Source organism: Salmo salar, chromosome 06, assembly GCF_965601325.2.
Source record: "Salmo salar chromosome 06, fSalSal1, whole genome shotgun sequence".
NCBI lineage: Eukaryota > Metazoa > Chordata > Actinopteri > Salmoniformes > Salmonidae > Salmo > Salmo salar.
The window spans coordinates 3,136,238-3,149,392 of record NC_138296.1 but is presented as its reverse complement, the minus strand read 5'-3'; the positions used below and the strand labels follow the sequence as shown (position 1 = coordinate 3,149,392).

The 13,155-nt window shown below is 44.6% G+C and overlaps 2 protein-coding genes across 2 annotated transcripts in view; both read right to left on the bottom strand.

Moving 5' to 3' along the window:
- Window positions 1–6,559, bottom strand: part of LOC123743540 (uncharacterized) — a 30,644-nt gene extending 24,085 nt beyond the window's left edge. The window contains exons 1-3 of the mRNA XM_082976094.1: window positions 6,390–6,559; window positions 5,770–5,816; window positions 727–5,293 (exon numbers count right to left, since the gene is read on the bottom strand). Coding sequence (XP_082832220.1) covers window positions 727–1,934 — 1,208 coding nt within the window. The 5' untranslated portion in view covers window positions 1,935–5,293; window positions 5,770–5,816; window positions 6,390–6,559. The remainder of the gene's footprint in view (window positions 1–726; window positions 5,294–5,769; window positions 5,817–6,389) is intronic.
- Window positions 1–13,155, bottom strand: part of LOC145879787 (ribonuclease inhibitor-like) — a 206,803-nt gene that overhangs the window by 152,108 nt on the left and 41,540 nt on the right. The gene's annotated exons all lie outside the window — the stretch shown is intronic.

Genomic DNA, 13,155 nt, shown 5'->3' with positions numbered 1-13,155 from the left:
CGGGGCAGTTCAGGGCAGTCTGGCCACTCCGGCAGTTCAGGGCAGTCTGGCCACTCCGGCAGTTCAGGGCAGTCTGGCCACTCCGGCAGTTCAGGGCAGTCTGGCCACTCCGGCAGTTCAGGGCAGTCTGGCCACTCCGGCAGTTCAGGGCAGTCTGGCCACTCCGGCAGTTCAGGGCAGTCTGGCCACTCCGGCAGTTCAGGGCAGTCTGGCCACTCCGGCAGTTCAGGGCAGTCTGGCCACTCCGGCAGTTCAGGGCAGTCTGGCCACTCCGGCAGTTCAGGGCAGTCTGGCCACTCCGGCAGTTCAGGGCAGTCTGGCCACTCCGGCAGTTCAGGGCAGTCTGGCCACTCCGGCAGTTCAGGGCAGTCTGGCCACTCCGGCAGTTCAGGGCAGTCTGGCCACTCCGGCAGTTCAGGGCAGTCTGGCCACTCCGGCAGTTCAGGGCAGTCTGGCCACTCCGGCAGTTCAGGGCAGTCTGGCCACTCCGGCAGTTCAGGGCAGTCTGGCCACTCCGGCAGTTCAGCGCAGTCTGGCCACTCCGGCAGTTCAGCGCAGTCTGGCCACTCCGGCAGTTCAGCGCAGTCTGGCCACTCCGGCAGTTCAGCGCAGTCTGGCCACTCCGGCAGTTCAGCGCAGTCTGGCCACTCCGGCAGTTCAGCGCAGTCTGGCCACTCCGGCAGTTCAGCGCAGTCTGGCCACTCCGGCAGTTCAGCGCAGTCTGACCACTCCGGCAGTTCAGCGCAGTCTGACCTCTCTGGCGACTGTTGACTGGCGGGCAGCTCTGACGACTGTTGACTGGCGGGCAGCTCTGACGACTGTTGACTGGCGGGCAGCTCTGACGACTGTTGACTGGCGGGCAGCTCTGACGACTGTTGACTGGCGGGCAGCTCTGACGATGACTGTTGACTGGCGGGCAGCTCTGACGATGACTGTTGACTGGCGGGCAGCTCTGACGATGACTGTTGACTGGCGGGCAGCTCTGACGATGACTGTTGACTGGCGGGCAGCTCTGACGATGACTGTTGACTGGCGGGCAGCTCTGACGATGACTGTTGACTGGCGAGGCTGGGTTGACGCACTTGTAGCCTGGTGCGTGGTGCTGGTACTGGGCTTACCAGATTATGTACACGCACCTCCAGGCTAGTGCGGGGAGCGGGAACAGGACGAGTCGGACTGGGTTGACGCACTTCCGGGTCCGCACGAGAGACAGGAGTTGGAAACCCAGGGCTATGGAGGCGCACAGCCGGTCTAGATCTTACCTCCTGCACAACCCGCCTTGGCTGGATGGAACTAGTAGCCCTGTACGAGCGGGGTGCTCGTACAGGGCAGACTGGGCTGTGCAGGGGCCTGATGGTAGCCGTGCGTAGAGCGGGAGTTGGGTAGCCTGGTCCTCGGAGGCGTACCGGCGACCAGATGCGCTGCGCAGGCATCCTCCTACCAGGCTGGATGCCCGCTCTAGCACGGCACCTGCGAGGGGCTGGAATAACGCGCACCGGACTGTGCGTGCGTATGGGTGAGATAGTGCGCTCCTCAGCGAAACATAGCGCTCTCCACCCCATACGCTCCTCCATATAACCACGAGTAGCTGGCTTCCGGCTCTTCTTACGCCTAGCCAAACTACCCGTGTGCCCCCCCCCAAAATTTTCTTGGGGGTGCCTCTCGTGCTTCTCCTTCAGCGCGTACTTGGCCTCGTACCACCGCCTCTCTGCCTTGGCTGCCTCAATTTCCCCCTGCGGGCGTCGATAATCCCCAGCCTGATGCCAGGGTCCGGCCCCGTCCAGAACTTCCTCCCAAGTCCACTTCTCCCGCCAGTCCAACTCGAACTCCGTCTGCTCCTTCCTCTGCTGCTTGGTCCTTTGGTGGTGGGTGATTCTGTCACGGTTGTTGTCGGTAGAAATGGACCAAAACGCAGCAGGTACGTGAATGCTCATCTTGATTTTTAATTATCTTTCAAAACGAACATACAAAATAACAAAAACACGAACGATCAACAAAAACAGTCTGGTAAGGCACAAGGCTATACACAGAATAATCACCCACCAATCACACATACAAACACACCCTAATATATGGAACTCTCAATCAAAGGCAGATAGACAACACCTGCCTTCAACTGAGAGTCCCAACCCCAATCAACCAAACATAGAAACACACAACCTAGACTAACCGTAGAATTACTAAACATAAACCAAAACCCGGAATTACTAAATCAAACACCCTTTACACAAAACACACCACCCCGAACCACAGAAAACAAATACCCCCTGCCACGCCCTGACCAAACTACAAAACAATTAACCTTATATACTGGCCAGGACGTGACAGCAGAATAAAGGCTGAGCTCAGGTGAATGGACAGAGCTGGATAAACAAAGAGTTAACCATTGGACACATAAAAACAGAACGTAAGCAGAATCCATGGGAGTGTACAGACTGGGTCATCATGGAGTTAATCACATGTAAAAACAGAACGTAAGCAGAATCCATGGGAGTGTACAGACTGGGTCATCATGGAGTTAATCACATGTAAAAACAGAACGTAAGCAGAATCCATGGGAGTGTACAGACTGGGTCATCATGGAGTTAATCACATGTAAAAACAGAATGTAAGCAGAATCCATGGGAGTGTACAGACTGGGTCATCATGGAGTAAATCACATGTAAAAACAGAACGTAAGCAGAATCCATGGGAGTGTACAGACTGGGTCATCATGGAGTAAATCACATGTAAAAACAGAACGTAAGCAGAATCCATGGGAGTGTACAGACTGGGTCATAATGGAGTTACTCACTAGACATATAAAAACAGAATGTAAGCAGAATCCATGGGAGTGTACAGACTGGGTCAACATGGAGTTAATCACATGTAAAAACAGAATGTAAGCAGAAAATGTGTACCTTAGTTAATTAATATAGGCACCAAAAGCCATGTATCTTTAATAAGAACATGTGTTTGTACTAATCAAGTATTATTAGAAAAGCACTTAAATTAGGAAAGTATATAAATGTATTATTTTTGTATTAACACTATGGCGCCGCCACCATTATAATCTAAACCTGAGCAGATGTGGACGTTAACAAGCAAGAATTGGAACAGGAAGATAATGGTGGCGAGAGGCCAAGGGGTGTTACTCCTCTACATAGAGGGGAGGGACCATGTGTGTTATCTGAGGGTATATAAAGCCTGAGGTCTGTGACAAGAGAGTTTGGTTCTTCCGTGGAATTGCTCGGCTTGTGTTACTTTTTGTAATAATAATAATAATTTTTTAGTATTTACAAAATCAGATATCTGAGAAATATTTTATTCAATATTTCCACAACAGTATCCACGATGTGTGTGTGTCCAGTATGTGTGTGTGTGTGTGTCCAGTGTGTTTGTCCAGTGTGTTTGGGTGTGTGTGTCCAGTGTGTGTGTGTCCAGGATGTTTGTGTGTGTGTGTGTCCAGTGTGTGTGTGTGTGTGTGTGTGTGTGTGTGTGTGTGTGTGTGTGTGTGTGTTCATGTGTGAGTGTGTGTCCAGTGTGTAGGTGTGTGTGTGTCCTGTGTGTGTGTGTCCAGGATGTTTGTGTGTGTCTGTGTGTTCAGTGTGTGTGTGTGTGTCCCCAGAGTGTATGTGTGTGTGTGTGTGTGTGTGTTTCCAGTGTGTGTGTGTGTGTCCAGTGTGTGTGTCCAGTGTGTGTGTGTGTCTAGTGTGTGTGTGTCCAGTGTGTGTGTGTCCAGTGTGTGTGTTTGTGTCCACTGTGTGTGTGTGTCCAAAGTGTGTGTGTCTGTATCAGTGTGTGTGTATCAGTGTGTTTGTGTATCAGTGTGTGTGTGTCCAGTGTGTGTGTGTGTCCAATGTGTGTATGTCTAGGATGTGTGTGTTTCAGTGTGTGTGTCTTTCAGTGTGTGTGTGTTTCAGTGTGTGTGTATCTGTGTGTGTGTGTGTCGAGTGTGTGTATCAGTGTGTGTGTGTATCAGTGTGTGTATCAGTGTGTGTATCAGTGTCTGTGTATCAGTGTGTGTATCAGTGTGTGTGTGTGTGTGTGTGTGTCGAGTGTGTGTATCAGTGTGTGTATCAGTGTGTGTATCAGTGTGTGTGTATCAGTGTGTGTATCAGTGTGTGTATCAGTGTGTGTGTATCAGTGTGTGTGTATCAGTGTGTGTGTATCAGTGTGTGTGTGTGTGTGTGTGTGTGTGTGTGTGTGTGTGTGTGTGTGTGTGTGTGTGTGTGTGGTGTGTGTGTGTGTGTGTCGAGTGTGTGTATCAGTGTGTGTATCAGTGTGTGTGTATCAGTGTGTGTGTATCAGTGTGTGTGTGTCAGTGTCTGTGTACCTGTGTCTGTGTATCTGTGTCTGTGTACCTGTGTCTATCAGTGTGTGTGTGTATCAGTGTGTGTGTATCAGGGTGTCCAGTGTGAGTGTGTCCAGGTTTTGTCTAGTTTGAGTGTGTCCAGTGCGAGTGTGTGTCCAGAGTGTGTGTCCAGTGTGTGTGTGTCCAGTGTATGTGTGTCCAGTGTGTGTTTGTCCAGTGTGTGTGTGTGTGTGTGTCTCGTGTGTGTGTGTCCATCATGTGTGTTTGTGTCCAGTGTTTGTGTGTGTCCAGTGTGTGTATGTGTGTGTGTGTGCGTGTTCAGTGTGTGTGAGTGTGTGTGTGTGTGTGTCCAGTGTGTGTGTGTGTGTGTGTCCAGTGTGTGTGTGTGTGTGTCCAGTGTGTGTGTGTGTGTGTCCAGTGTGTGTGTGTGTCCCCGATGTGTGTGAGTCCAGTGTTTGTATCAGGTTATTATTTACAGGGACACTGAGGAGTCTTCATCATCAACCATAAACCCTGGATAGAGGGGCTCAGTGAATGTGGAGGTGAATGTGTTCAGGTGGGTCAGTGTGTCAGAGGAGGCTCTATAGAAGGACAGAGTGCCGGCTGACCAGTCCAGATACACTCCTACTCTGTGGGGACTGGAGGATGGGACGTCTATGATTGTGAGATTATTATTGTGACAGGCAGTGTAACTGTTGTCAGAGCAGCGCAGACTCCAGGACTTGTCATTGTATCCAATCAGACAGTCAAGACCCCCTCCTCTCCTGTTGATTCCTTTATATGTCACTCCTATAACAGCCTTTCTTCCACTCCACTCTACCTCCCAGTAACAGCGCCCAGTCAGACCCTCTCTACACAGCACCTGTCCACAGTCCTCAAATCTCTCTGGGTGATCAGGATACGGCTGCTTCTCTCTCCTCCATGTCACCTTTCTGTTCTCCTCAGACAGAGAGAGGAGTCTGTTTACTGTGTTTGGGTCCAGTGTTAGATCACAGACATCTGATGGATGAAACCAGACACAATATTAGAAATCATCACCATTCACATCAGAATGTTAACTCACTTTTCACTAATTCATTTAAGGAGAAGTTAAGGTAACTTGAGACTTGTTGAATGATCATATGTTATACTGTATGGTAATATAAAACACACCTATTCCCATTAATTACACACACACACACACACACACACACACACACACACACACACACACACACACACACACACACACACACACACACACACACACACACACACACACACACACACACACACACACACACACACACACACACACACACACACACACACAGACACACATTGTCAAAGTAACTCTATAAACTTTGGTGTCCCTGATTTCTGCTTCTGTAGAACTACAGCTGATAGTTAATATGACCAAGTAAGTAATGATGGTGGTCCTTGACTTGAATTAAGACTTATTCTTAGTCATATTCTTCACAGCAGTCAACACTCACATTTTCTAAGCCCAGGTTTCATTGTGTACTCTCCACCATGTTCCACACTGTAGCAGTAAGCAGAAGAACAGACAGTCATTGAGGGATACACCTGAACTCACACACACATACACACACACACACACAAACACACACGCACGCACACGCACACACACACACACGTAGTATTTAACTTCAAACAAATGTTTGTCTGTGTGTGTGTGTGTGTATATATCCAGTGTGTGTGTATGTGTGTGTCCTGTGTGTGTGTTTGTGTGTACAGCGTGTGTGTGTCCTTTTTGTGCGTGTGTGTGTGTGTCCTGTGTGTCTGTGTGTCCAGTATGAGTGTGTGTCCAGTGAGTGTATGTCATTAAGAGATTGTCACTGGATCCACACACACACTGGACCCACACACACACTGGACTCATACACACACACACACACACACACACACACACACACACACACACACACACACACACACACACACACACACACACACACACACACACACACACACACACACACATACACACAGTCAGCATATAACTTTGTCCAAGTGGTGGTAAGAATGATTGTCTTAACAAGCCTGATAAGTCAAACATGTCTGATATGAACATTGACATAAACCCTCTACATACTTGAGTTTCTCCAGTCTGCAGTGTGGATCCTCCAGTCCAGCAGAGAGCAGTCTGACTCCTGAGTCTCCTGGGTGATTGTAGCTCAGGTCCAGCTCTCTTAGGTGTGAGGGGTTTGACCTCAGAGCTGAGACCAGAGAAGCACAGCCTTCCTCTGTGACTAGACAGCCTGACAGCCTGCAAAGTCAAATCATATTAAAACCACACTGCTATGGTGAAAATAGAGGCAGTATGTTTTTGTCAACATTTTCAGATACATCAGTGTCCTGAAATCTACCACATCTATTCAAAAATGAATGTATCATTATTAGAAACTACAAATTATCAAAGTATTGGTTGTAGATAGAAAAATGTACGTATGTATCTAGTCCCCCTATTTGAAGAAATCATAAGTATTCTGACCAAATTACTTAATGTAATATGTTTGTAGAATCACAAGCTTGATGTAATCACTGCAGGCATTGAATATTGGACCAAACACTAAACTTTTGACTAAATGTATTTGTCCAAATAATTAAGACTTTCATTTCTAAACGGTAAAATATATGTATGAAAACACCTTTCAATAAAAGGTGACATTCTGTTCTGTCACCTAATATGAAACATTCTATCTCAAATCCAAAATCCTGTAGCATAGCACCAAATGTAAAACTGTAAGCTTCACTGTCCAAACACACATTGTGTGGACTATGTGGGCATGTTAAATACATGTGGATCTGTTGAACAACTACAGGAATACTGACCTCAGAGTCTCCAGTTTACAGTGGGGATTCCCCAGTCCATCAGAGAGCAGTTTCACTCCTGAATCCTTCAGGTCATTGTTACTCAGATCCAGCTCTCTCAGGTGTGAGGGGTTTGACCTCAGAGCTGAGACCAGAGAAGCACAGCCTTCGTCTGTGACTAGGCAGCCTGACAGCCTGACATAGAGATCATCATGACTTCACAAACACACTGTTAATTTAACGAGTAGTGTAGAAGGACAATAGCAGATGCATTTGGTTTATTCTCTCAAACAACATATAGATTCATCTTCCGTCTCATAGAATTGTATGTCATAATTTATACTAATGTGAACATCAATGCATTGATTCAATATGTTTTTCAATTTATTAATATATACATATTACAATACATATTTTCTCAACTTAAAATTTCTTCCTGATGATTAGTTCTTATGTCATTTTATGTACTCACAGAACAGCTCTGGAGGCATTGACCACTGGCAGCAGCCTCAGAAGACCTTCCTCTGATCTGGAGTATTTCTTCAGGTCAAACACATCCAGCTCCTTTTCTGAAGTCAGCAACACAAAGACCAGAGCTGACCACTGTGCAGGTGACAGGTTGGCTCTAGAGAGACTTCCTGATCTCAGGTAGCTTTGGATCTCCTCCATTAGAGAATGGTCATTCAATTCATTCAGACAGTGGATCAGATTGATGCACTTCTCTGGAGAGGGATTCTCCCTGATCTTCTCCTTGATGTACTTGACTGTTTCTTCATGGCTCTGTGAGCTGCTTCTTGACTTTGTCAGTAGACTTTGTAAGTGCTTCTGATTGGACTCCAGTGAGAGGCCCAGAAGGAAGCGGAGGAAAAGGTCCAGGTTTCCAGTCTCACTTTGTAATGCTTTATCCACAGCACTCTTGTAGACAGTAACTTCAGGCTCATCTTTTGTTTGCAGTTTGTCAATTAGATTCTCATTGTTGTTGATGAATGAGAGGAACACATATACAGCAGCCAGAAACTCCTGAATGCTCAGATGCACGAAGCAGTACACCTTGTCCTGGTACAGAACACATTCCTCTTTAAAGAGCTCTGTGCACAATCCTGAGTACACTGAGGCTTCATTGACATCAATACCAGCCTCTTTCAGGTCTTCTTCATAGAAAATCAGATTGCCATTCACAAGCTGTTGAAAAGCCAGTTTTCCCAGTGACAGAATGCTCTCTTTATTCCAGTGTGGACCTGTCTCTTCCTTCCCAAGATACTTTTCATTTTTCTGTTTGGTATGAAACTCCACAAGGTGTGTGTACATCTCAGTCAGAGTCTTGGGTATCTCTTCTTTCTTATGTTTCAGCATGGGTTCAAGGACTGTTGCAGAAATCCAACAAAAGACTGGAATGTGGCACATGATGTGGAGGCTCCTTGATGTCTTTATGTGTGAGATGATTCTGCTAGCCATGTCCTCATCACTGAATCTCTTCCTGAAGTACTCCTCCTTCTGTGGGTCATTGAACCCTCGTACCTCTGTCACCTGGTCAACACACCCTGAAGGGATCTTATTGGCTGCTGCAGGTCGGGTGGTTATCCAGAGGAGAGCAGAGGGAAGCATATTTCCCTTGATGAGATTTGTCAGCAGAACATCCACTGAGGTTGACTCTGTGATGTCACAACAGATCTTGTTCTTCTGGAAGTGTAGGGGCAGTCGGCACTCATCCAGACCATCAAAGATGAACAGAACTTTGTACTTGTTGTAGATGGAGATTCCTGATTGTTTGGTTTCCATTGAGAAGTGATTGAGAAGTTCAATGAAAGTGTGTTTGTCCCCTTTCATCAAATTCAGCTCCCGAAAAGGGAATGAAAATACAAATTGGACATCCTGATTTGCTTTTCCTTCAGCCCAGTCCAGAATGAACTTCTGCACAGAGACTGTTTTTCCAATGCCAGCGACTCCCTTTGTCAGCACAGATCTGATAAGTTTGTCTTGTCCAGTTAAGGGTTTGAAGATGTCGTTACATTTCATTTGAGTCTCTGGTCTTGCTTGTTTCCTGGTTGTTGTCTCAATCTGTCTCAGCTCATGTTCATTATTGACCTCTCCTTTTCCACCCTCTGTGATGTAGAGCTCTGTGTAGATCTTATTGAGAAGTGTTGGGTTTCCTTGTTTAGCGATCCCCTCAAATACACATTGAAACTTCTTCTTTAGATTAGATTTGAGTTCACGTTGACAAATCACAGCAGGATCACCTGAATCTAGAAAAAACACAGAGGATTTTAATATTACGTCTGTATTAATGCCTACAGTATTGGAGGACTGTTATCAAGTTTAAATTATAATAATTTATTCTCTTAACCTGTTATGGATAGGGGGCAGTATTTTCACGGCCGGGTGAAAAAAAGTGCCCGTTTTAATCTTGTCACTATTCTTGCCCAGAAACTAGAATATGCATATAATTAGTAGATTTGGATAGAAAACACTCAAACGTTTCTAAAACTGTTTGAATGGTGTCCGTGAGTATAACAGAACTCATATGGCAGTCAAAACCCTGAGACAAATCCTAACAGGAAGTGGAAATCTGATGTGTGGAATCACTTTCAAGGCTTTGCCTATGAAACACACAGGGACTGGTTACTCATTTAGCTAGATGTCAACAGTCTTTACAAAGTGGTTTGAGTCTTCTCCGGTAAAAACTGACCGAACGAGAAGGCTGGAAACTTGCCCACAAGCGGATGGCCATTACTACTATGATGCGCATGCATGTGGGGACTGCTTTGTTCTGAAACGTTTTATAAGACAATGCAATCGTCCGCTTTGAATATTATTGAAGTTCTGATTGAAAAAGGACCTAAAGATTTATGCTATACAACGTTTGACATGTTTAAACGAACGTAAATAGATTTTTTTTGTACTTTTAGTGGAAACATGTTCCGCGCGCTTCGTAAATTTGGAGTAGCCTACAGAACGCGGAAACAACAAGGAGCTATTTCGACATAAATTATGAACGTTATCGAACAAAACAACATTTGTTGTGGACCTGGGATCCCTGGAAGTGCCTTCTGATGAAGATTATCAAAGGTAAGGGAATATCTCTAATACTATTTATGATTGTAGATGGTTCCAAGATGGCGCTGGTCTGTATCGCCTAGCGTATTTTTCTGAGCACAGTACTCAGATTTTTGCGAAGTGTGATTTACCAGTAAAGTTATTTTGAAATCTGGCAATGCGGTTGCATTCACGAGATGTTAATCTATAATTCTTTGATTGACAATATTATATTTTACCAATTTTTTCGAATAGTAATTTTGTCAATTGTAGCGCTGATTCACCGGCGTTATTGGAGGTAAAATATTATCTGAACATCACGCGCCAATGTAAAATGCTGTTTTTATATATAAATATGAACTTTATCGAACAAAAAAATGCATGTATTGTGTAACATGATGTCCTAAGTGTGTCATCTCATGAAGATTGTCAAAGGTTAGTGCTTCATTTAGCTGTGTTTTGGGTTTTTGTGATGCATGGTAGTTGCTTAGAAAATGGGTATGTGGTTCTTTTTGTCGATGTACTCTCCTAACATAATCTAATGTTTTGCTTTCGCTGTAAAGCCTTTATGAAGTCGGACAATGTGGTTAGATTAACGAGAGTCTTATCTTTCAAATGGTGTAAAATAGTCAAATGTTTGAGAAATTGAAGATATAGCCTTTTTAAGGTTATTTGTATTTCGCGCCATGCGACGCCATTGAATGTTGCTGATATTTGCGAGGCGTTCCGCTAGCGGAACATTTATCCATAACAGGTTTAACTTGCAGTGTAAATGTGTACATTTTCTCATAATGCGTTACAGACTGGTGTGACTGATTATATTATTATTGCTATTATTGATGGTATTATTAATGTTGTCTCTCTCTCTTTCTCTCCCTCTCTCTCTAAATTAATCAACACAACACATCCCTGCTGCTACTTGATGAGGTCACTAGGTGTGGTGTTAAGGCTGCTACAATATCACTGAGTTACACAGGTAGTTTAGCTGTACTTTAGCTACAGCTTTTAAATGTTATAAAACAGCATTCAAGATGAGGCAGACAGCTCTTACTTTTCTCCAGTGTCTCAGCAAGCTTCTTCTGGTTCATTTTCCTCAGGATGTGCAGTGTGATCTTCAGAGCCCCCTCTCTGGCACTGCTTTCCTGCTTCTCATCTTCAGTGTCCACCACTTCCTTATCCTGTTTCTGACACTCAAGGCCTTGTGGGAGTTCTGTACTAAGAATCCTCTTGAACATCTTCAGCTCATTCTTCAGAAATGTCATAATATTCTCTTCAAGCAACTGAAATAAATCAAGTAAATATGTTAAGCAAGAGAATAAATGCTTTCTCATTAACACGTTAATGAATGATTGAAAGATCAACTTTACTTGAGGAAAACAAAAACAAATGTCCATAACAGGACCACATACACTGAATATGGAGGCCAGGTCTGTTTGATGACTCTGGGAAGACTGACCACTGAGAATCTCTGACTCTGATCTCTCCTGGTGGTTTCTGTTGTCAAAACATGAGATTACATCTCCTCATCCAGGGAGTACACACACAGACAAACACACACACACACAGGAAGGGAATGTTGTGTTCGTTTTAATATTGTTTTAGGACTATGAAAATGGACACAAGGATTAGCCTATGGATTATGAAAACAACAAAAAGAAATGAGAAAGTGGGAGAGGAGAAATTACTAGAGACAGTGTTGTTTAACTCACTGACCATGACCCATGAGTTCTTCTTACCTTTGTTCAGTAGAAAAGTCTCCCTCTCTAAAGTGTATAGGAGTACCCATAGACCAGTCACTCTTCATGGACACACAGCTGGGAACAGGGGAGGCTGGTCTCTCCTGCTTGATTGGGCTTCAATACAACAGAGACAAACATTACATCTCTCATCTACTCTGAGCTCAGATGGGGAAACATAAGAAGAGTTTCATTCCAAAACGCTATATATCCATTTTCATAAATGTTCGTAAATTAGCTTTTATTTCTTAAAGAAATTTTGAAAGATATATATTTTTTTTCACTATCTAATCATTACATGGCGTTGTTCAATGACAGATATGTATTTAGTTTATAATCTATAACTTGATGGTTTTATTTTAGAGAGACAAAGGCTTTGTTTTTGCAAAATGCTATATATCTGCCTTACTCTCACATAAATAAGTAGTACTGCTAGGTTTTACACATTAATAATATCTGCCTCACTCTCAGAGAAATCAGTAGTACTGCTAGGTTTTATACAGTAATAATATATATCTGCCTCACTCTCACATAAATAAGTAGTACTGCTAGGTTTTATACATTAATAATATATATCTGCCTCACTCTCAGAGAAATCAGTAGTACTGCTAGGTTTTACACAGCAATAATATATATCTGCCTCACTCTCAGAGAAATCAGTAGTACTGCTAGGTTTTACACATTAATAATATATATCTGCCTCACTCTCAGAGAAATCAGTAGTACTGCTAGGTTTTACACAGTAATAATATATATCTGCGTCACTCTCAGAGAAATCAGTAGTACTGCTAGGTTTTACACAGTAATAATATATATCTGCCACACTCTCAGAGAAATCAGTAGTACTGTCAGGTATGCGTAAATGGCTGTACGGGAGTCAGGTGCAGGAGAGCAGATATTGTGTAGCAAACGGAGCCTTTTATTTAGGCGAACCAAAAACAGTATTGAGCCATCTCAGCCCAGGGCACGAACGCTGCCCACTCCCCCGGCCGATCCTGGCAATACGACGGTAGAAACCTAACCACATCCTGTTTCACTCTCTCCACCTGCCCATTACTCTCGGGATGAAACCCCAAGGTAAGACTGATCGAGACCCCCAGATGTTCCATGAACGCCTTCCAAACCCTCGAAGTGAACTGGGGACCTCGATCAAACACTATATCCCCAGACACCCCGTAGTGCCGGAAGACGTGCGTAAACAAGGCCTCCGCAGTCTTTAGGGCCGTAGGGAGACCGGGCAGAGGAAGGAGACGGCAGGACTTAGAGAACCGATCCTCA